At 40.1% G+C, this 25,207-nt stretch overlaps 1 protein-coding gene across 7 annotated transcripts in view; it reads right to left on the reverse strand.

Annotated features, from left to right (window-relative positions):
* Window positions 1-25,207, reverse strand: part of myo9aa (myosin IXAa) — a 102,810-nt gene that overhangs the window by 72,985 nt on the left and 4,618 nt on the right. For all 7 annotated transcript variants that reach the window (XM_060886634.1, XM_060886662.1, XM_060886617.1 and 4 more), the window contains exon 2: window positions 5,871-6,795. In XM_060886634.1, the coding sequence (XP_060742617.1) occupies window positions 5,871-6,716 (846 nt within the window). In that variant the 5' untranslated portion in view covers window positions 6,717-6,795. The remainder of the gene's footprint in view (window positions 1-5,870; window positions 6,796-25,207) is intronic.

A 25,207-nucleotide genomic window follows, 5' to 3' on the forward strand; every position in this document is an offset into this window, starting at 1 on the left:
TAGACACTTTCTGTTTCTCTGAATTCGCCATAATTTTGTCGCCTCGCCATGGCAGCACCGTTTGAGATATCGAAACTCACTTCGCAATTTAGCAAGTGCAATGTCTCGGCATCATGTTCACCACTTTTGGTGTCAATCGCATGAATCCTCTAGGAGGAGTATTTAAAAGTTCATTGCATGCAACTGTGAAAAAATCCACCTTTGTGACTGACACACTTCCTGGGGCCTGTTGGTGGCGCTATACCCGGGACTCACAATAAGCACATCGATGCGATCGGAATCCTTGGCCGAACATACACACCGCGTGTCATCACAATAAGACATTTTTTGCTTTAGATATTAGACACTTTCTGTTTCTCTGAATTCGCCATAACTTTGTCGCCTCGCCATGGCAGCACCGTTCGAGATATCAAAAATCCCTTCGCAATTTAGCAAGTGCAATGTCTTGGCATCATGTTCACCACTTTTGGTGTCAATCGCATGAATGTCCTAGGAGGAGTATTTAAAAGTTCACCACATGCAACTGTTGTGACTGACACACTTCCTGGCGCCTGTTGGTGGCGCTATGTCCGAGATTCACAATAAGCACATCGATGCGATCGGAATCCTTGGCCGAACATACACACCGCGTGTCATCCCAATAAGACATTTTTTGCTTTAGATATTAGACACTTCCTGTTTCTCTGAATTCGCCATAACTTTGTCGCCTCGCCATGGCAGCACCGTTCGAGATATCAAAAATCCCTTCGCAATTTAGCAAGTGCAATGTCTTGGCATCATGTTCACAACGTTTGATGTCAATCGCATGAATTCCCTAGGAGGAGTATTTAAAAGTTCACCGCATGCACTTATAAAACAATCCAAAATGGCCGACTTCCTGTTGGGCGGAGCTCATAGTTTAGAGCGCGAAAGTTGTTCGGGTCGATGAGATCTATATGCGTACCAACTCTCGTACATGTGCGTACATAATTGCCCGATCTGTGCACCAATGTTTGTTTTTGCATTACAGGGGGCGCTACAGAGCCCCCCTGCCACGCCCGTATTCCAACCTTTGTCCAATCCTAGTGTCGCGCGACTCTGACGTGTGTGCCAAATTTCAAGAGTTTTCGAGCATGTTAAGGGACCCCAATTGGCCAATGTGTGGGAAAAAAAAAAAAAAAAAAAAAAAAAAAAAAAAATAAAAAATACTCCCGAGGAAAAACAATAGGGCTTCGCACCATTCGGTGCTCAGGCCCTAATAATAACAACAACGACAGTAGCTGTGATAAAAGCTAATTACAGTGTTATCGCTACAACGCACATAAAACACAGCAATAAAATGCTAGGCTTATCTTAAATTTAAAAAAATAAAAATAAGAGATAAAAATCAGGAAGCAACTGAATCCAATTAAATCTGAAACAGTAAAGCAAATCGGAGATTAGGAAGTGAAAAGATAAAACTATCAGCAGTTAGACAATAAACCAGATAGAAAGGAGCTGATAAACTCACAAATCATGTATTTAAATCTTTGCTTTAATACAAATCAGATGTGGCCCAGTACACACAATCCTGAGTCTGTTTCGCACTGCGCTAGAGACCAGACGTAAACTAAACAGCAGTTCTTCTTCCTCTTATTCCTTCATGTTTGAGGTATCAACAGAAGAGATTACAAATGCTAAAAAGTATAAAATAAACAATGTTTGCTATACAGAACAGCCAAGTGCATCGTTTAACTGCTTGTTTATTTCAAAGCTTCTTTTCTAGTTACAGAAGCGATGCTGTAGTCTAAACTACTCTGCTGTTCAAGTCTTGACAAGTTCAAGTCTAACACTAATCATAGGTTTATTTTCAAACGTGTTACGGATTATACGCAAAGTGTTTACCCATGGACTAAGCAGACCCGCATAAAATGTTAAGTGTGTGCAGTCGTTACAAACTGAAGCTTACGGAGCTAATGGGAAGTTTATTTAGCATTTATGAAAAGAGTCTCCAGCATCACCACTTTGGATCTGCAAAAGTTAAAATGTATTTTTACAACTAAATAAAACAAATGAAAGTAAACACTGTTGGTATTGACAAATTGCTGTCATAATGGAGAATCCAACTCTAAGACATTCGATTATTGTTCCGAGTAAAGAGAACAGGATTACTTTGTAACGCTGCTGTGAGCTGAACAGCACGATTCATAAGAACCCAGTGTAGCAAACAAAAGCATCCATGCCTCGCCCCGAAGAACTGTGTGAACGGTTACAGTTATAGCCCTATTCTTAATACGATTTTGAAAAGGCACACTAATAAACAAAGAGGCATGTGACCTAGCCATTCATCAAATCATGTGAGAGTCACAATGCTCTGCGTAAACTTGTTCTATGGTTTTTAAACAGCTCGATGATGCTCACTATGCTCTCCTGTGTGCTCTAGACACAGTGCTGTGTGGTCTATTTTATTTTAAAAAAAAAAAGGGGAAAAAAAAATACTTTTAGAGAAAAGATCTGTCTGGATCCACACCAACATAAAAAGGAATTCAGCCTGGATGAGGACACTGAACTCCACTGACCAGATAAAGGCTCATCTAATAAGTCTGCAAAGCAAATGCTGAAGGAACTAACTAAAAACAAAAAAAAAAATGACAGACTACAAAAAGTTCACGACCGAAGCCTACACAAGTGTAATAAGTATGTCACCAATAAAGCTAAGCATTTTTTTTTAGAAATGATAATATAAGTGACTGTTATTGTCAAGAGTCTCCAGTTCCTCCTAATATACTGCTGCAATTAAGCACAGCAGGACTACTGATTATTTTCACATCCACTCCCGAGGTCGGATGATCCTTGTGAATCTTTTGGCATCGATTGATTCCAAGCCAGCCCTCTTTCCATGTACAGCGAATCAATCTGTACTGCCCTGCCCAGCACTGGCAGGAATTTACAATGATTCAGCGAGAGCATTAAAACCAGTTACAGGACAGGTTGAGACTATATAGTGAGCTGAGGAGCCACACCGTGCCTCCACCTGACCCTCAGACGGAGTCGAATCGAACCTCCTAGAAGCTGTGCCTATAAATATAGCCGGTTGCTTTGATAATACAGCATTTGTTCCACGCTGTCTGTTCTTTTATAATATGTATTTACTCGAGTCTGTTTCAGCATTAGAACATAAGCATGTCATAGATCTTCCTAAACACATTGTAAGCAATACAACATAAGTAGTTATATAAAAATAAATCAACGGCACGCTAGTCTAAAGTGACGTAATGCGAAGCAGTGCGACTGTTTCCAACCTGAAGTGAAGTACTGTCCTATAATGTCATGTCCTTAAGGTTTTTTTGTTTTGTTTGTTTTTTTAAATCATAGAAATTTGACAATTACACATTTTTAATATTTAAAGAGCAAAAAATTATAATAGCTACAAAGCAATATTTAAATATATTTATTTATAGATATATTTCACTGGAGACTCTCCTTGTAGAACGTTTCATTGTAGCTTACCGAAAAGCTTTTATTCGATTATTTAATTCTTTTATTTTTATTTACTTAAAATAAATCTGTTTATTATTAAATATCTACATTGTTACTATAGAAACGACAGAATGAGAGCATTAAAGTAAACCTCTGGCTTGTTTTGCAGGTGGAATAGTCAGAGCTGTTCTGACCAATCAGAAATCAATGAATTTAACAGCAATGAATTGAATGTTAATAAATTAAAAACTTTTTTTTTTTGTTAAACTGTTTTAGGAAATCTAAATATTGTGATACTTGAGGGGGAAAACCTAATATTGTAATATTCTAGCATAATTCTACTATTCAAGTGATAAAAACTGAGAAAGAAAGGAATAAATTAGTGAAAAACAACAAAATCGCAGCAGCCGACACGATCTCCATCACTTAAAGGCTCTCTCACTCATTATAAATTATAAATACAAACCAACATTCAGGAAAAAAATCACTACTTAGCAACATCTCTAACAGTTATAAGTAAGTGGTATGAAAAATGAAACCTTGCTCCACAGAAACCTGCACCAGGTAATTGAGTAACACTCAGGGTCAACTGTTCATCCCTGTGTCTCACTATAGTGAATAAACATCAGAATTATCACAGCTACTGAAGCACAGGGCCGGAAAAGGCTTTGTATAGAAGAACAAAAATAGGATTTTGTGCCCCACGCGCAGGCGCACACACACGTACACGCACACGCACGCGTACACGCGCACATACAAATACATGTGCACACATGTAAGTACACACACGCACACACGTACGAATACATGCTCGCACACGTACGCACAAACACACCCAAACACACACATACATACATACATACACACACGTACACATACATACATGCACATGGCCAGACAAGATATTTACTGTAGCCTGCCATCATGTTTCTTTTATGACAGTGTTGTCTGGATATGAAAAAGCGCTTGAATTAAAGGCTTCACTGTAAGTGCAACTCAAGTGAGGAAAGAGGAGGAAAAAATAAATACTACTGCTCCACCTTTAAACATTTAAACAAAGCAGTGTTAGTCATCTCAAAGCTGAGTAGTTCTATTCTCCATCACTGCTGAACAGGTCCTTTATGAGACAGAAAAGCTGGTGGACCGTGAACAGAATGCAAGCCTAGTAAAGTATTTTGCTGAAGGAACAAAATACTGTTGCATACCGAGTTAAAAGTTGGAAGTACACAACTGTTTACGATGTCTCTGTATGTTACAGCATTACAGTTTCCCTTCACTGGAACTAAGAGGCTCGAGCCTGTTCCAGCATGACAGTGACCTTGTGTATAAAGCAAGCTCCATAAAGATATGGTGTGTTAATGTTAATGGAAGAACTTAAGTGTCCTGCAGAGAGCCCTGACCTCAATCCTAATAAACATGTTTGGGATGAACTGGAACACCAACTGCACCTCAGACATCACTGTGAGCATCGATCTCATCTCATCTGGATTGATTGTGTGATTATGATGTGACATACAGCTAAGTATGGTGACCCATACTCAGAATTTGTTCTCTGCATTTAACCCATCCAAAGTGCACACACACAGCAGTGAACACACACACACACTCGGTGCCTTACTCAAGGGCACCTCAGTTGTGGTATTTCCGGCCCGAGACTCGAGCCCACAACCTTAGAGTTAGGAGTCAAACTCTCTAACCATTAGGCCACAACTTCCCCCATCTGAATTGTCATTTTGAAGAGTATAAATAAATAAGCTACATTTCTTTAGCCTAACGGATTAAACGTGCACACCTGATAACTTGCTTTTAGCACGTCTTTTTTTAGACTGTCCTACACCAGGAGCTAATCAATGTGTGCTGTAGACTTTGGCAGGGTGGGGTGACTAATCAGTTACCTACTGTGTAAGTGAACAGGTGAGAGCTACCTGTGAAACTGCAGCCTCAGTGTTACACCCCTCCGTATGTCACATTAATTGAAAAAGAGCATATACTCAATCTTGTTGTGCAAACAATCAAAGCCGGTTCTCTGCACTTGAAAAGCACTCGACAATGCCAGGGAGTTGGTGATTAACCTGAGATTAAATATTAGCTTTCTGACAAAGCAGGTTAAATCACTAGAGGAGTTCTAACACTCAGGCTTCACACTGTATGGCTCAAGGTTTAAAATGACGCTGCGTCATATTTATTAGCGAGACGCTTTTCACAAAGACAAATTACCCGTGTCAGAAAAGGCTGGGGGAAAAAAAATCAACATGAAAAAGTTAAACATATGAAACGTTCCTGATATAAATGAAATACCAGGAAGAGGAAGACACGGACATGGCCGATCCTTAGAGAAATAAAAGCACTACGGTACAACCATAAACTTTAAAACACCTGACCGCATAAACAGGACAGAAAAGACAAGCAATTCAAGAACACCCTGCTCTTACCTCCAGCACTGGCCCAGCTCCGAGAATGATCTGCTCTACCCCGCTAGCGAACCCCTTCTGACTGAGAGCCGTCAGATGATGTATGAGGAAGTTGGTGCTCTGCGTCTTTCCTGAGCCGCTCTCTCCAGAGATGACGATGCACTGGTTACGCTTTCGTTTCAGCATGGCATGGTAGGCGACATCAGCCACGGCATAGATGTGTGGTTCCAGCTTCCCAAGCTGGTGGTTGTCGTACATCTTGACATATTTGGGGTTGTAGACGGGCAGGAACTTGAAGGGGTTGATGGCGACGAGGATGCTGCCCACGTACGTATAGATCTTCTCTTGCCTGAAGCGGGTGCGCAGGTTCTCCAGCAGAGTCTTCTCACTCAGGTCAGGCAGCTTGCAGAGATCGTCATGGTCCTGGACTTGCGGCGGAGGCAGCAGTCCACGCTCTACCATGTGCCGGCGCTCCTCCGTCAACTGCAGCCACATGGCAACGTTGCCGTAATGGATGGAACCATCTACATTCTTCTCGCGGAGCAGGAAGCGGTAATCCTCACTTCCAGAGCGGTTCTCCAGTGCAGCCCGGGGCCACAGCATCATGCGCTGAGCTGGGCAGTCGCTCGGGTTCAGGATCCATTCCTCCCCGCCAAACTCCTTCACTTCGGCCAGTACGTAGCATTTGGTGCGGTCCAGCCGCAGCCGAGCGATCACCTGCTCGATAACCTCAGCAGCCGTCGTTCTCTTGCGGGCCAAGACGGGGCAGTAGATGGTGCCCACTGCAATTGCTCCAGGGTAGACACGCAGCGAGAGCTCGGCATCCTCGAAGCCGCGGCGCCGGCCGGCAACATCGCGAATGCTCATGTTGGAGCGGTGCGGCCCATCAGCTCTCAGCGTGTGTGTGCTTCAGAAAAGGCCCAGAGAATGCTTCAAGACATCACAACTGGAAAAAGAAAAAACAAACAAACAAAGTAGTACGATTAGGAATTTATAATATAACCAAGGCATTAGTTTATTGTGAAACAGCATTAAACAGAAGAGTGAAACAAATTTTAACCATTACACCAATACAGAAACTACTGGCAGATATTATTAATAGTGTCACACAGCCTTACACCACACTAGGATTGTCCAACATAATACGAGCGTACCTACACAATCTTACGCAACCATGATAATCTTGTTTAAACAGACCTGCCAACCGGTGTTAGTTTCACAATCTATCAATCAAATTTTTATTTTTTATATTTACGTAGTTAATTGACAAATCCGTTTAATTAAAGTGAAAGCAATGAAGTCTATTTTGTAGTATATACAGCTGGATACACAATTGACTTCTAAATCACTTCTTGCCTCCCCAGCGAATGCTTCAACAGATCCAGCTGCACACGTTGTGCTTAGCACATGATGGCCTCAATCGTCTTTGAATGCGTTTGTCTTTTTATGACATGAAACCATCCACATCGACCATTAGGCCATTTCTGAACGATGGACTGGTCTGTCTCTAAAGGTAGATTTTCATCTTCCTGACTATGCCACTTCATGTTAATCATTCAACCACCTCCTAATTTTGAATAGATTTGAATCGTAACAGAATCGATAAGGTAAGATTTATAAACCATGCAGGCTTTGTAAGATTTTATAATAAACTTGCAAGACAGATTGTATTAACACACACGCACACAATTGGTAGATTCTGGCTTTAAGCACACACAGGCTTATTATCTGCTCTGAGCATTACATAGCAAATCAGTTGTCTGCCAAGATAAGCAGACACACACACACACACACACTTCACAGCCGCACCTCTTAATAAAGCCTGAACCGGGTCTACGGGTTACTGTTTGCTACGGAGTGTAACAGTGTACACAATGACAACACATACAAACTCTTCAATCCTTCAGTAACACATAATAATAATCCACAAAGAAGTTGATTTATTTGATTTACACAAACAAACAAGGCGAAAATCACAGAAACTGATATTCCATCTTGTCGTTTTGAAATATGCGCCTGCAAACATGGAGATAAGCTCCTTTTCAAACAACGGCTCAATAGGGAGAAATAAATTGGCTCCGTAACACAAATGGCGATCTAATAGAGTGCCTCATTCATGCGTCTGGAGTGCAGAGCTCCGTTTATTTACTCTCGTGAGGTCAGCCTGGCCATGTGTGTGTGTGTGTGTGTGTTGTCTGTCTCTCAACACAAGAACGATGGTGCTGGAGCTGAGGTTGGAGTCAAGCCAAAGGGTTCAGATGTACAAAGCACACATGAGTGTTTGAGCGTGTGTGTTGGGGTGGGTCAGGCAGCTCATGTACACAGCAAATCACACGCTCATATAAACACGGATTTCAAAGCTATTCCAGAGAAACCAGGTGGTCTCATCACAGATATTTTATGTTCCGACGTTCACCTGCTTCAAGAGCTGATAAGAAATAAAAGAAAACAGGAAAGGTTGCGCGCTCCTTATAGTTTCTACAGCAACAGCTAATTAACTGGGACTTGTTTTGACTGAAGATCTAAATAATCTAATACTGACAATTCCGATTGTAAAGAAATGGCTTTGTCTTTTTCTTTGGCAAAGAACATCACTGACATGCTAAAGCTTTCTGTTAAGATTGTTTATGTAACTTATAGAACGAGTCTCCGGTGTCAGTGCCTTATACGAGTCTGTACGTTTTTCTACGACTTTTGACGGGTCTCATTTTTTAAGGAACCTGACAAGCTCCTATTACTTTCAAGAAACAGGGAGGTGGGGAAAAAAAAAGAGGCTTGTGAAGAAACACCTGCTTATAATGTAAGCAATAACAGGAACTCATTTGTCTTGTGAATGAACAAGGTATATTATATATATATATATATATATACATATATACACATGAAATCTTTCAAGCAATAAAGTCATTAGTGCGGGCAAGAGCAGCACTGAAACCAATCTAAAAATCAATAACAGGATATGATACCAAACAACACTCAGCAATCAGGGGTCATTTAAGGTCTGATACCATGCCATATCCCAGGTCTCTTCTCTCCTGCCAGAGCACACGCTAACAAACCCTTACAAATGCTCAAGTATAGCTGCTTCACAGCCATGTTTGTAGTAGACTAGCGACTGCACAGTGACTCGACTCTAACCAGACTGTACACCGAGTATTAGCGCTGAACTCTCAGTGGATTTGGACACCTCCGAGTCGAACAGATGGTCTGGATTCTGCTTAATGAGTATTAAAGCTTAATAGCATAAGATTTAAAGTAGAGAGTTCACAAGGACTGGAACGGTTCGAAGAATATAAAAATGTAACGATTGTAGAATCCAAAAATCCCATTTAAATGAAAGATCCGATGATGAAACCACAGCCAATTCAGACAGCTTTGTCAAGTCAGCTTTGTCAAGACGGTTTTGGACAGAAGGTTTTAAATAATCGTTGTGTTGTACCATCTTTATCTGTGTAACATGCAGCTACTCTTTCAACGATACACCACAGAACAATCAAAGTATGAGGAAGACTTTTCCACCCAAACACAAGCTGGGCTGCATAACAAACAGTTCAGGAATTTACCACAGATGATCCAGATCACTCATTTGGCCAATGCTTTAGCAAAGTTCCTTCAGACAGGTAATTAACACCTTATGAATGGAACAAAAGCAAAAGAAAAACTTTCAGAGGCAGACACAAAACACCTTCAAGGGCCATGCAGGAAACACCTTCAGGCACAAAAGATACAATACCATGACCAATTTTTTGCAGTGATCATTTTGGTCTTGTCGCTGGTATTAGGGTCTATATTGGCACATTTTTAACAGATCCATGTTACTCAAATTAAAAACTTGAGTTAAGGAACACCACTTTAACAATGGTTTGGAATTTGAAATGCCTCCTGAATGAAAAGCCTGAAGAGGCAAAAAAAAGAGGAAATAATTTTGCTAAACACACCACAGTTAAATATCATCCGATATAGTTGGGGAAATTTTAAAATCGGCACATGCCTTCTAGACATGTGAATTTATCTCCATCGCCATATTACAGAATTACTGTTATCTGGCAATAGGACAAAAACCGCATTAGCAGCGCACCCCTTTAAGAAGAGAGGAGTGGGTAGGTGATGTCATGTCAGTGGTGTCTCTTGAGATGCTGATAAAACACTGAACAACTGCATTGGGCTGATATTCAAACTCCCAACATCCTCCCACTGGATTGCTGATACTGACTCATTTACTCCACAATGAGAGACAGAGGGGCATTCACACACTACAGCAACGTCTCATCAGCACCAACAGGGGTGTAAAATTGTGAGTCGATCTCAAACAGGGTCATTGTTGAGATATCTGACTGCCATTCATCATGCTCTTTGAGCAGCTCTGTCTAATCATACACACAACACTCTGTTGGAAAACTGGAGTTCATTCTTTATCCTTTAACTGTATGCTGGTCAGAAAAGGAGTGTGAGGTCATGTATATACAGTTAACATATAGAGCTTAACAAAGATTGAGTAAGTGCTGGTGATGTAAACGTGATATAAAAAGAGGCCGCCCAGAGACTGTCACGAATTCCTCTGTTGCGTGAGTCAGCTTTATGATCGGGTCTTAATCAAACGATCCTTTTGAGACTTCGGCAAGAAAGGCCGCGTTCACACTGCAAGTCTTAATGCTCAATTCGGATATTTTGCTCAGATCTGATTTTTTTGTTTGGCTGTTCACATTGCCTTTTAAAATGTGGCCTATATCAGATACCAGTGTGAACTGTTTGCTGTTTCGAACTGACCCGCAAGCGCAAACGAACAATAACAATGACGTCACACGCAGCATGCCGTTGCGTTAAAAAATTGGCAAGGCTATGGAGTAAGTGTTGTATCATCTGGTGCAAGCAAACATATCATGTAATGCTATAATGTGATGTATTCAATTCAAACATTATGAGCTGGTTCACGTAACCACTTTATATAACACTCTTAACACACACGTTACCAGTCACGTTTGTGTCACGGTTTCGCCGGCGCAAAAAGAAAAAAAAAAAGAAACTTTTTTCGCCGGCGCATAATTGTGACGAATGTCGATGTAGATTGACGGAAAAGTCGCATCAAATCCACCTTGACTGTTCACACTGCGGCCACATTGGAAAAGACCAGATTTGGGTCTGATTCAGGACCACATATGGAAGTGGCCAGATTTGAGTGTTCACACTACTCCTGAAGAAGTCTGACCTGGTCACTTGACCCCAAAAAAATCGGATTTGGGCCACTTTTACCTGCAGTGTGAACGTGGCCAAAAAATTTTGTATTGTGTCTGTGGTGAACTCAGAATTTGTGTTGACCCATTAGTTCACTCAACTACACATGGTTGCAGAAAAAAAAACATTTACATTTCCATTATTTCCTGTCCAGTGTCACCCAAACAAGGATGAGGTTCCCTTCCAAGTCTGGTTCCTCTCAAGGTTTCTTCCTCATATCATATCAGGTTGTTTTACCTTGTCACTATCACCTCAGGCTTGCTCATTATGAATAGATGTTAGAAGTATATATTCTAACTTGGTCTTAAAAAAAAAAAAAAAAAAAAAAAAGTGCCAGCATTGCTAAGAATAAAATCTTAGCAGACAAAGAGAGTTAGTTTTTTGCTGGCCAACTTTGTGTGTTTAGTCTGACTGAAAATTGTGTCGATGTAGCAAGGGGGTGAAAAATAGCAAATGCTAAAAAGGCTAATGGAGGATTAACAGAACCTTGGGCAGGTGGTCCTAATGTATTGGCTCTTTGGTGTATGCTGACAATTTCTGGTACATCCTTAAATAATAGTATTTTAGACTGGGCTCTTTTGAAGTCTCTAATTCTAAGATGTTCAGTGCAATCAAAAAATGACACAACCAGCTCTGGCTTTTGAGAGATGCAGGGGCTCAGCCTGGCTCTGAGATAAAGCAGGCCCATGGGAGCAGATAATTACACAGATAATGAGCGGTCTGGCAGCTGGGCCTCTGATTGATTTCAGAGTTTCAGGGGTACATGAGTGCTGGGAGAACATACCAGCTCAGGCTCCAACATGCCCCCACCGTGAAGGGTCATCTAATTACAGCGTAGACCAGACCTACCCGTCAGTCATGAAAGAGTTAAACCAGTCAGAAAAAGCATTACAATGTGTAATTTGGTCTGTAGTACTGGTTATTGGTCTGATTAGGCAGTGGTCAACATTGTGTGCTGGGATCAAATAGAGCTTTGGTAGCGTGAACCACGGTGTTGGTTAATCTTGGTCCTGACGTCTTTTATATTTCAACATAAACATTGTTCTGATACTTTTGGAACTTTAAATTTTAAACCATCTAAATGGTTTTGGAGGAACAGAGGGTTTTGGAGCATTGTTTGAAATGGAGTTGTGGAAACCAGCAGGTGCTCCTCTTTAAAAGCAATCATTATGGGCAACGTACCAATTTAACTACATTACACACTGTAATTGTTCCTTAATTAAATGTAGAAAAATTACTGACAGATAAAAAAAAAAAAAACACCCTTAACTCACAATTTCTACATGGAAACTTAGGACTGGCTCCTCAACCCTGTGATCAACAATGATGTCGACTCAAACAGTAAACAAACAGCACTTCTGTGAATGATCAATATTATGTATACAAGTACTTGCTTTGGATCAATAAACAGACATATTTGCTTGTTAAATCTGTAACACTGACAATACGGTTTGCCATTTTGAGGAGAAAAATATAAACTTACTCAGTTAGGTGGTCAGATTACTGCTAACAGAAGATGAAAAATAAATCTTCCATGTTTTCTTACCCCAATTTATATTTTGAATAAAAGGAGGCCGAACATGACAACAACAATTCCAACTTTTCACTTCTAAGTAAGTCAAGTGAAGCATTATCACTTTCAACACAGCGACAGTGATCCAAATAATGTGTTATCAGTGATTGAACTGACAGAGATTGAAGATCCTCCTACTGGTCTGAAAGTCTACAAAACGTGAACAATTTTTCGGATACTTCACAGAAGCGTTCCTGAAACATATCAGCCAATCAGCACTGACTGAGAATGTTAAATTAAGTGCTCTGATTGGCTGTCTGATCATAAAAAAACTGCTGAAAATAAGGAATAAAAAAACCAAATGAATGTGGTGGCGATTTCTTCTTTAATGTAGATAGCTAAATTATTTGCACCAGATGATCAAAGCAGGGAAAATGGCTATCAAAATAGCTTCAAAATGGCTTCATATTTGTGCACTAGGTAAAATATGACTAAAGGGCTGATTCTGGTAGATAGTATACCAATTTGAAATAAAGACAGAAAGCATAAACTATGACGTTTAGGGTTTTGTTTATAGTAAAGAGTTTCTGGTATGGGCAGCTATTTCTTTCCACGAATACAAAATATGCATAATATGCAACATAACTCAAAAGCTTTCAAAGAGGAGAAATAACACAGGGAATCTCATCTTCTCAGATGATGTCTGTACAAGTGATGGCGATGATTCTAGCAGCACAATTCCTATGAAAATGCAGGTATGTTATTTGTCCACTCTGCAAGGTCACCACACAGTCTGTTTATGCTTTCTGACTAATCTGAGAACTGTATCTGTATCTGATAACCTGTGCCTGGATAGCTGAAATGTCAAGAGAATGATAGGATGACGATTTGTGAATGAAAACAAAACCATATAAAACATCTCTCTTCTTTTAAACTCCAATCCAAACCCAAACAGAATTGAGAGAGAAAATTTAGTAACTGATAATTAACTGATTATGAACTAGCTGACTCATTTTTATTGCTTACTCATTTGGTAAATGGTTAAACGTTGCTGCGGTGGCTTAGTGGTTAGCACGTTCTCTTCACACCTCCAGGGTTGGGGGTTCGATTCCCGCCTCCGCCTTGTGTGTGTGGAGTTTGCATGTTCTCCCTGTGCCTCGGGGGTTTCCTCCGGGTACTCCGGTTTCCTCCCCCGGTCCAAAGACATGCATGGTAGGTTGATTGGCATCTCTGGAAAATTGTCCGTAGTGTGTGATTGCGTGAGTGAATGAGAGTGTGTGTGTGTGCCCTGTGATGGGTTGGCACTCCGTCCAGGGTGTATCCTGCCTTGATGCCCGATGACGCCTGAGATAGTTCGGATAAGCGGTAGAAAATGAGTGAGAGAGAGTGAGAGAGAGTAAACGTTGCTGCTGTGTTAACAACAACAAAAAAAAAAATCAGGTCGTATTTATCAGTTTCATAGTCTTGCACATTGTTGCTGCAGGCTGTTCCTAAAAGTATCTTGATCCCCCCCAAAAAAAAACAAAAAAACTTTGAACTTTGCAACTTCCGCATCATTTTTCAATAAGTTTCAGTTCATTTTGTTACGTTGTGTCTGTTAAACCAGAAACGGGCCACGCACGTCTAATGAATGTTGTCTAGTCGGTCATGCAGGAAGCTCGGAAGCTTATTAGTGGCAGCTTAATGAGTGTACATAAAATTGTTCGACATCATAATTCATCCTTGAGTCATCAGGGCTCAGTTGTGACATGATATTAAACATTGACTGAGTTTTAGACATTTAGCCACCATCTCTAGGATCTATGCTGACTTGCATACAGTTGCGAAAAAAGTAGCAGGTTTGTTTTCATTCTAAAGCGTGAGCTGAGTAAGACTTCAAAACATTCAGACAAACCAGAAAGGCTCATTGATGTCAGCCGTGCTAAGGGCAGAGCAGAAGTGTACAGAAACAACTATGATGATGCAGGATGACAGTAATTTTGTTGAACTTGAAACACTGATTCAGTGATTAGTCCTGAACAAAAGGAAAAGCAAGGCGCATGATCGCAGGTAACAGTGTGTATTGTTCTTTCTATATTGTTCAGACCTACAACCATTAATGGAATTCAAACTTTTTAGAAACTATAAATAAGATGTAGTCAATAATTATAATGGATGGATCATGAGCTGTTCCTGGAAATAAATGTACAAAGTCAGTGTGGATTATCTTCCATTAACAGGACATCTTGAAGAATTGTATTTATCTTGCACCAAAGCAACGTGCTACTTATTTCAATTTTTATTTACTCATGAATTACTTTTTATCCATATACATGCTACATGTAATATGAAACAGTTCATAGACAAGTCCCTGTTCTGTTTAAACCCTGAGGTGTAAAGACAACTCCAAAGATGGAAAACTTAATGACCATCACTAAGCACTGAATCTGGAGACTCCTTCTATAACCTTCATTATATAGGAGTTTATACCAGAACGCTAATAAGAGTATAACTACTCACTCTCACTCACTCATTTTCTACCGCTTATCCGAACTACCTCGGGTCACGGGGAGCCTGTGCCTTTCTCAGGCGTCATGGGGCATCAAGGCAGGATACACCCTGGACGGAGTGCCAACCCATCGCAGGGCACACACACACCCTCATTCACTCACGCAATCACACACACTACGGACAATTTTCCAGAGATGCCAATCAACCTGCCATGCATGTCTTTGGACCGGGGGAGGAAACCGGAGTACCCGGAGGAAACCCCCGAGGCACGGGGAGAACATGCAAACTCCACACACACAAGGAGGAGGCGGGAATCGAACCCCCAACCCTGGAGGTGTGAGGTGAACGTGCTAACCACTAAGCCACCGTGCCCCCAGAGTATAACCAAATAAACTTAATTACATATGAAGTAATAAAAACAGAATTCAAATTCTATAGAGAAATACTTTCCTATACTGTAAAAAGCCTAGCTTTTTTTAATGCTTTTTATTTTTTAGCAACAATTCATAAGTCAGACTTATGACGGCTAAACACTTGAGTAAAAATGGAAAAGTCTTACTCTTGTGACCTGCTAGGTTACGTTTTACTAATTGAGGAAAAATCAATCGCTCAGAAGGCACCAGTGCCGTCGTGGCGAGCTGTGATTACTCGGAGACACTCAGAATGCTTGGAAAACAGAACATCTGCCCAGCAGACCATTAAAACAAACGAATCCAAGGAGCTGACCGACGTGGAGTGTGTGGATGCATGCTGGTGATTACAGATGGGATAGGATTTCGGAAAGCCTTGAGGGTGAGGGACTGTTAATTAGAAACTTGTTTCTGTGCTGAAAATTAAAAACAAAAATTCTCTCATTTCCTTGAGACTCGCATTCTCGGTGCGTTACACATTCTTCTGCTTTATCTCTGCAAACTTGATCCTTGATCTAAAAAGCAAAAACACCAAAGCAAAAGTAAACAATGAAAATCATTTAGCTGTTTGTCACACAATAATGTAAGAATAAGTACACCACTGAGTTTATATATCACATCACAGACATGACCGTTTATGTCTACACGACGGTGCTCTTCCTGAAGAGGAAACATCGCCTCACGTTTCAGCTTCATTGTAGACCATCACTATTGCTCATTAGTGAGAGTAGGTTAGCTTCTCAACATTAAACTAGGACTTTAATGCTAAATGGCTTTAACATTCAATACTATAACATTCTGATGGCTAGCAACCGGTACATTAATAACGTAGAAAACAGACAAACAGTCTAAAATCATATGCAATCCTCCTGACATCACCCACACACATCACAAACCACAATTATAATCAGTCTAAACCTGGTTTTGTTCTGACCTGTAGCAATCACAAGGGACACACTTCCACCAAAGGAAACTCATCAGGAAACCTTCACATAAAGTCAAAGAACCAAATCCTTTTTGGCCCCCGTCAGAAGTGGGAGGTTGGAACAATGTAGTTAGCATCAATGTCCCTGCATTTCTACTATAAAGCAGATGTTTAAAAAAAATAGAAAGAAACAAAAACACATGGACACATTTGATGATAAGCGATGCATATTTCAATCTGCAAAATGGCTGTTATGTTCTGGCTGATACACACAGCAGATTCGATGTCAATTGCTGAACTCCGAGTTAACTCAAACAGCACAACTCTAGTGTGAGGCGGTGTTTTTTTTTAATTCCACCTTTCCACTGTAAGTTCTCCTCTACAAACTAGAAGACTTGAGCTAATGTGAACTTTCACAGAATGACCAATCGAGAAAACTACTTTTCTGTAACCTGCACCTCAGCTAAGAGAGTTTTCCAGTAGTAATGACGTTCAAAGAGCTACAGTAGTAAGTGATTTTAACTGCTGCCTATTTCTGTGACAGGTCACTTTACTCAGACCCCCACAGTCTACTCTTCCTGGGGTTCATTATGAGGGCGAGACAAAGTAACCAGTCAACTAGGGTTTCATTAATTTACGGTACAAGTAATATTTAATGCCGCTTTATTCAAATTGTGTAAATGAGTTTGTTGGAACTTATCAATATCCATAAGTAATACTAAAATGTGCAAACTACTTAGTATTAATATATTTATTAGTATTAAACACAGTCATCATGGAATATTTTATTTACCTCTGTTTGTATTTCCCTGTTCTAAATAGTGGCCTTGAGAACCACACACATGAATGTTCATACACTTGCCTTGTGCTTTATAACAATTTTAACTACATTAGCTACTTTAGGCGTAAAGTTTCCACATTCCACTGTTTCGAAATTCGTTAAAGTCCAGAACCTGATAATCAAGAATGCCATGCTGAGTAAGAGCTGTTCATTTCAATTGCATAAAATTGTGTGTGGATTTCTGATCCATCTTTTTACTGTTAACATTGAGTACCTTGTGCTCTGAATCATATTTAAGATGTTTTAGCGAGTTACTTGTATAAAGATGTATGAAGATGCTGTAGTTCCTCTTTCTCCACATTCTTTCACTGATTGTGAAATATGTCCAGGTCACAGTCATTTCATTAGCGTGACAGCATACACCGGTTTTACGTCATTCGGCATCACAAGGTACTTAAATGTTCGCTCCGGAGTACTTTTTTTTTTTTTATTGTTCTGATACATCTGTGCTTGGAATGAGAAAGAGAAAGCAGACACGTAGGCGGGGCTTGGTATTTCAAGGGGGAGACAATCTTGAGGGAGAGAAATATCATTTCCTGAAATCAAAAGAAAGGAAAGAAGGCAAGTGAGAGGAGAAAAAAAAAGACTGAGATAAGTTAGGGGGGTAGGGGCTTTTGGAGAGAGGGAGGGAGGGAGGGGGAGAGAGAGAGAGAGAGAGAGAGAGAGAGAAATGTGAGTGAAATGACAAGACTCACCAGATCTACTTCTCCCACTACCGCTCTGATTTGTAAGTCAGCTCTCTGATTCAGCTAGAGCTCATAAAAACTCTTTGTAGGACGAATTTATAAGTAACATAAAAAAAATGTATTCATTTTCTTTAACTAAAGGATCCACAGTGCAGGAAAGCACCATATTACTTGTCCGGATGAGGCTTTAATCTGAGCTAGGTGGTTTAATAGCAGGATGAACTCTATAAGATAATATCTGGGTTTACTGGCATCACAAAATTGAATTAATTAAAAGTACAATCTTTTAAAAGCGCTGCAAGCTTTATTTTCCAAACAGCACATCTCTTCCGATCATCACGAGAACGTTACGGAGCTACAAACCTACCCACTGGATTTATATCACATTTTATAATGAGTGTGTATTAGCATTTCAAAATGATCGATTGGATACGTCTGAGATGCTCCAGCTCATCACAGCACACACAGCTCAGAGAGCACAATGCTTTTAGAAGCTTGGCCACATAAAAGAACACAATCTTAATGATTTACAAACAAACAGACAACAAGGCTATAAATATACACAGAGTTCAAACGTGGACTTTAAACACAGATGTAACTGTGACCGGACATTAAACACAAAAGTGTTTTGTTATTATTAAACACTTACGCGTAAGAAAACCATTAACTAAAATATCTCTAGACCTTTTACTAAAGCTTTACAATCGAGTAACTGGCATGAAAAGCAAATAGGATACGCCATTCTGTCCTTTAGCTAGTTATCTACACTAGCTCACATTTCTGTAAACAAAAGGTGCCACTTTGATGTTAAGTCTCAATAGTTATTGTAATATTTTCACAAAGTTATCATCGATACTTAACACGCAGCCAGAGTTTGTAGTTAATCTCTGCAGAACTGATCACTTGTACATTATTATTCACACACAGCTCTACCTCGGCATCGGCTTTCGGTCTTGTCATGAATGCAGGGATACTTTCAAGCAGCAAAATCTAAGATTCAGTCTCTAACAGTTAAACAAGTTTTGTAAAATGTTTTCATTTAGTCTGACCTCATTTCCGACCATGTACATAAAGCTCCGCCCACAAAAAAAACATTTGTTGGTTCAATTACAGTTAGCATTAGCAATGACATCACTTTTACATCATGTTAAAACACTATAAATGCACAATGTCTCCTCGTAAAGCTTTGAAGGGTTGAAAGCATGTCTATAAAATGACTGACATGAGGCTAATCCAAGTACAAATCATTCCTGACCAGAAAACAGGGCTCCAAACTGTTTTAAAAAAATAATTTCTACATAATTTTTTAGAAATTATTCAATAAAGTTCAATATTTTTCTTTCAACAAAATAAAAATATTGACTATTGCACCTTTAAAAAAAATTTTAATTAGATATCAGGTCAAAATTCAAAGTGGTATAAAACTCATCTTTATATGTATATAAAAATAAAAGTGTGACCCAACAAATTCACAAACCGACAGCAAACCAAATGACTGGAAAAAAACATTCCGACCGAGAGAACGCCATCTCAGCACCGACCGCAGTCTGGCCGGAAGCCTCCCTGGACTTCTCCACTCAACATTAGACTAAAAGCACCCCTGGGTACATGCACAAAAACAGCGAACACAAGGGCTTGTTAATTATTGATCATGTTATGAAACAAACATGTCAATAAAAATAAAATAAAATAAATAAATAGTCCACAAAAACCACAGCAGCGCCTGACCTGCTTCAAGCTTCTTTATCCCTACAGAGACAAGTTTTAAATTAATTATAGTAATAAAAGCCATCTGTTTTTTAGGAACTCAGGAAGGTTGTGTTAAAAAATATATAATAATAATAATAATAATAATAATAATAATAATAATAATAATAATAACACAAAGACTTGGCTATCGATTGGATTGGCTCCGAGCGTGCGCCAGCATTGCTCATAAAAGCTGCACAAAGCATTTTTATTTTATTACACGACAGCAGACTCCATGCCGAGCACCAGAATCAGACTCCAGAAGGGAATAGATGAGTCATTCTGCAACAAGCACTAAAACAGCTTTCCTCATACTGTAATACACCCCACATCCCAGCAGCACACAGAACAGAACAGGAGAGGTTTATCAGACAGATTTGAGCTACACCATCACACACAGTAACAACCAACACAAAACGGTGACAACACACATGGCCCTAAAAAATTTATATTTATTCATTAGCGCTTTATGCTGCCGTCCCTTGGTTTATCAAACAACAGTAAGACATCAGATATGTTTCAGAAAACTTTCTCCAGAAGCATACATTCCCCACCCCTGTTACGGGTCTTGCATCACAGTAGCGGCATGTGGCAATCACAGCTCATCTGCGAGTTTCTGGCAGTGAACGCTGTTCTTTTTTGCAAACTATTGGTGGGTTGAAAGGAAGTGTACGAGGTCATATGACAAGGTGCGTTTCAGGTATTTTATCAACTCTTCTCATCAGTGCTCTCTGATGCAAGAACATGATTCCATCTTTATTCATTGTCAGGGCTTCTCACTCAGTACGAGTAAGTAAAAACCTGTAATTTAACACTATTATATTTCAAAAGATATTTCTCTTATGAAGCTACTGTCTTTTTTGACTTATTAGATTTGGTAAGCGGTATGTCTCAGACACTGGTTGTCCTGTTTCATAAGGAAAAACATCAACATTCCGAATCAAATCCACAGCTACTGCATCTCTGGAGGTGGACAAAAATTACAGGATCTTGTACACCTTGTATGCAGGCTACCAGTCATTTTACCTGGCAGTAAATATATGATTCACCTGCTGGTATGCAGCCGTTCCAGAGGGTCTTTTACTGTTGTCAATCACCCAAAGGATAAATGCTCTATGTGGGACTTGAACAGAAATCTTTGTTTAAAGCACTCCAGCTGGTTTCCATGTGGTGACATGCACTATATGGCCAAAGGTTTGTGGACACCAGACCAGCACACCCACATGTAGTTCCTCCCCAAACTGTTGTGACAAAGTTGGAAGCACACAATTGTATAAAAAGCCTGTGTATACTGCAGCTTCACAGTTTCCCTTCACTGAGACTAAGAGGCTCAAAGCTCCAGAGTCCCTGCATGAATCCTGTGAACAACACGATCTCCATGAAGACATTTACAGCATTTAGCAGACACCCTTATCCAGAGCGACTTACATTTTTTCATCTCATTTTTATACAACTGAGCAATTTAGGGTTAAGGGCCTTTGCTCAGGGGCCCAGCAGTGGCAGCTTGGTGGACGTAGGACTCAAACTTACAACCTTCCGATTGGTAGCCCAACACTTTAAACACAAGGCTAATACATCCCACAAGACATGGTGTGTTAAGGTTGGAGTAGACGAATTCGAGCATCCTGCACAGAGCCCTGAATCGGGGTCAACCCCTCTGAAGACCTCCGGGATGAACTGGAACACTGACTGAACTCCAGACCTCCTCTCACAGCAACAGTGCCTAATCTCACTAATCCTTCTATTCTATCTAGCCCTACGTTATTATGTGCTTTAGTAGTTCTCACACACTTTTTGTTGCGTTCCTAACAGCAAAAAATATTAACAGGATTCTCCAAACTACAGCTTCATTTAATGAAGCTTATTTAAACGTGATCATATTTTGTCCATTTATTGTAAAGCCATAGAGCTTACTATTCTTGAACTTTTCCACAGAAACATCAGATCCGGATCAAGCGGAAATTATTTATAACTTGTTTGAGGTATTGAGGTTTGGATTCATTTAATTCCAGTCAATTCCTGGGATCAGTCAAACTACATAAACTTAATAATATAATAATTTCCACTGCTGATCGCCACTTTGAGAACCACTGCTGTCTTTTTTTTCCATCGTGTTTTCTCTGAAATGTGTTACGAGTGATTTAAAATCATTCTTTCTTAAAATGTGAAGCTTTAAAACAAACACAATGTCCTGTGAAATCTAACCTGTCTAGTAAGCATACCATAAATGTTTTTGTTATCACAGCACTACTCGAATATGACAGCAGTGTTTTTCTGAAACTATGGGATGTCCCAGAGGCGAGCGGTGTGTCGGAGAGATGCCGAAGGGCAGATATGCTGTGCTGTGCCGCACTGCAGTCCTGTGCAAGAGGCTCAGCCGACTTCCCTGCGCGTGCTCAAACCTGGCAGCGCTCCAACCTCGGCTCAGCCTCAATCTTGCGCTGCTTAATTAAAGAGGGCTGAAGGGCCACAAGCAGGCCTCACACACACACACACATAGCATGTAGATAATCACAGTTTCAGCATCCTGAACAAAGCCTAAATGCAGCACGCAGTCCCAACACATTCCCTGCTATAAGAGGAAGGTGTCTGTGTCATGCTAAACGCTGACAGGTGGGAGCGACAAATGTGTGCACAAACATGCCTCGTTCAAGAAAGCGCATGTTAACATCTCTGAAGCAGAGGCCTGAATAAAAAAAAAAAAAATAGCTGCATACATGGTTTAATATAATGTGGTATAGGATGTTGACCCTGGAATATTATTAAGATTCTACAGTATAAAATATAAGCACTAGACAAAAAAGCCTCCAAAGACATCTTCCAGTGAATGAGAGGAAACTGAGAGCTCTCTGTATTACCATCCTGTGTACAGCATTCACGTGGAAGGGGGATAAAAAGCCTTCATGAAAAACATCACATAGACGGATCTACTGCTTTTACGGCCTCGTAAACATTGTGTCTAAGAGAGAGACATCCGGGACTATTCACGAAGACAAGTCACAACAGACTGCTGAGAGAGAATGTGAGAACAGACTGATGCACTGACAACTCAGTGTTATATTACACTAAATAAAGTCCAAAAAAACACAGACAAGCATTGGCCCTGAGCTCAGACACTTTTATAAATAGCACAGAGTCCTGCCCAGAGAAAGCGGTGGAGACAAGGCAGGATCAGCCATCGCCCCCTCGATACTGTTTTTGGCGGGAGATTTTTTTTTTTCTCCACCCGTCGTCTGGACAATGACCCTGATGTGGGCCAAACAGGAAACACTGCTCCACAACACATTATAGAACTCTTGAATAGTGGAGCTTATTTAGAGTAGCATGATTGCTTCACAATAGACAAACTGTACACTTGAACAGGAAGTGAATTAAATAAACAAAAAACATTCTCAAACAATAAACAGTTACATTTTTCAGTGTACATACGTTTAACTGGCTTGAAAGAACGACTATGCCAAATATTACAAAAATGTAAAAACCACTACCCACATCTTAAAGTCCTACAAAAATTCAAACACGTGGTTTTTGAAGTCCCAAGCTGTTCATACCATCTAAGAACCATAACCAAGGACAGAACTGAATAAATCGTGAGATCCAATCAGACTGGAGCTACGGCTAATAAAAACGTCTGATCCTTGTCGCGATCCGTGCTGGATTGTAGGATGAACATTTAACCTTAGACCCAACAGTCCTGAGGGCACAAAGTGGACAGAAGACGGACACAAACAGCCAAACAAAGCCGACATCGTAGCTCACGTGCTGGATCTCAGAGAGCACAGAGAGTGATGAACTGAACATTGCACCAGTGTGCGCACATGCTGACAATCTGTTATCCGATATGTTGAGAGATTTGGTTTTAAACAGCGTTTCGGGTGGTGTTTGTGCTCCTAAAATAAAAGCTGTCCCATTCATGAAGCAGCATATGGACAGCTGTCTTCTAAAGTCTCTTATTTTACCCACAACTGAAGGCGGTATTGCATGCATCCTTCTCAGAGAAGGCAAACGTGTAATTTTCTTTACTAGACTGAGTCCCAATAAAAGACTGAATAAATTTAGTGCTCACTGTGGAGCTTTAGTTTTGTAATATTTTTAATAAATAATAATAATAATAATAATAATAATAATAATAATAATAATAATAATAATAATAATAATTAGCCTTGCTTAGACAACAAGGTCATGCCTCAATGGTGTCTACATTATGGGCTCAAATCCAACAGAAATACATAACAGCCATATCATACATAGTACAAGCCAAACTAAGAGTTTGAATATGAAAGAAGTTAAAAGCTCCTTAGGGTTCGTATTTAGGTTCCAAGTCCATAAACACTACCACCTGCTGAATGAAACAACGCTTCAATTGATCAGGAAAACAACGCCAGATGCAATGCCTGTGATGTCATTATTATTGCAGCAATATTTATTAAAACCAAAACTGCTGACCACATGCACAGTTTAAAAATACATCACAGCATTACAACTCAGGAGTAAGTTCCCTGAACCCTACCCGCGAGCGTTATGAAACCGGGTGATGTCTGACTTCAATGACTGGCTTAGCAAATCAAGACGACATCTCTGGTAATTGACCAAAAAAAAAAACATCTGTAATCAGAAACACCCAATATGTGTTTTTGAGTGTCGTTTTTGAGGGCCGCAGCTCAGCAAATCCCAAACTGACCTTAAAACCTCCCTGTTATAAGCCGTCAAAGAGCATATGCAAATGTTTAAAACAAGATATTAACATAATTTTTTTTTAAAGCTCCAAGAATTTTTACAGGGAAAAAATGCGGTACTTTCAGCCTCGTGTCTGAACCTCCAGAGGACAGAGAGTCGAGGAGAGGACGGGTTAGCTTATTTCAGGCACCTGTGCTCGTTCTCGCTGACAGAAGAAGGTCATGGGAGACCAGATTTCCTTGTTATGAGTCTGTATTTTTAGTCTGCCGCCCTAAATTAACAGCATAACTTAACGATACGACCGCAGACACGTATGTATTCGTGACTTGGACAATCAGTAACCTAATGATCGTGGAGGCGAATTATAACAACTAAGCTTTTTCTTAAGTTCCACTAGTTATGCTTACATGGGAAAATTTTAAGATGTCAAAAGAATAAAACACTTAACAGATCTCTCGGTGCTCATACTTTCACACGAGGCCTCGTTTATCGTTCAGAAAATGGTGTCCTAGCTCGTCTTGGAAGGTTCTTTCTCACATGGTAATTTACGCGAGTGTCATTTATCACAAAATGTCTACAAGTATGAAAAACATGAAAATACTAAAAAAAAAAAAAATCACAATAATAGTTCGCTTTTTGTCTGCAAAGTCATTTACGCAAAACATCACTGAAAGATTGACAAATGAAGTCCATTAAACATCAGCAAACATGTCTCCTAGGCCAACAGCTGAAAAGCAGGATGACTGGTGAATATCTGTCACAAACAACACATCCCTAGGGAATAAAACAGACATCGGGGCAGACGGTCGTCTGAGGTGAAGACAGATGAAAAAAA

This window comes from Tachysurus vachellii, chromosome 1, assembly GCF_030014155.1.
Source record: "Tachysurus vachellii isolate PV-2020 chromosome 1, HZAU_Pvac_v1, whole genome shotgun sequence".
NCBI lineage: Eukaryota > Metazoa > Chordata > Actinopteri > Siluriformes > Bagridae > Tachysurus > Tachysurus vachellii.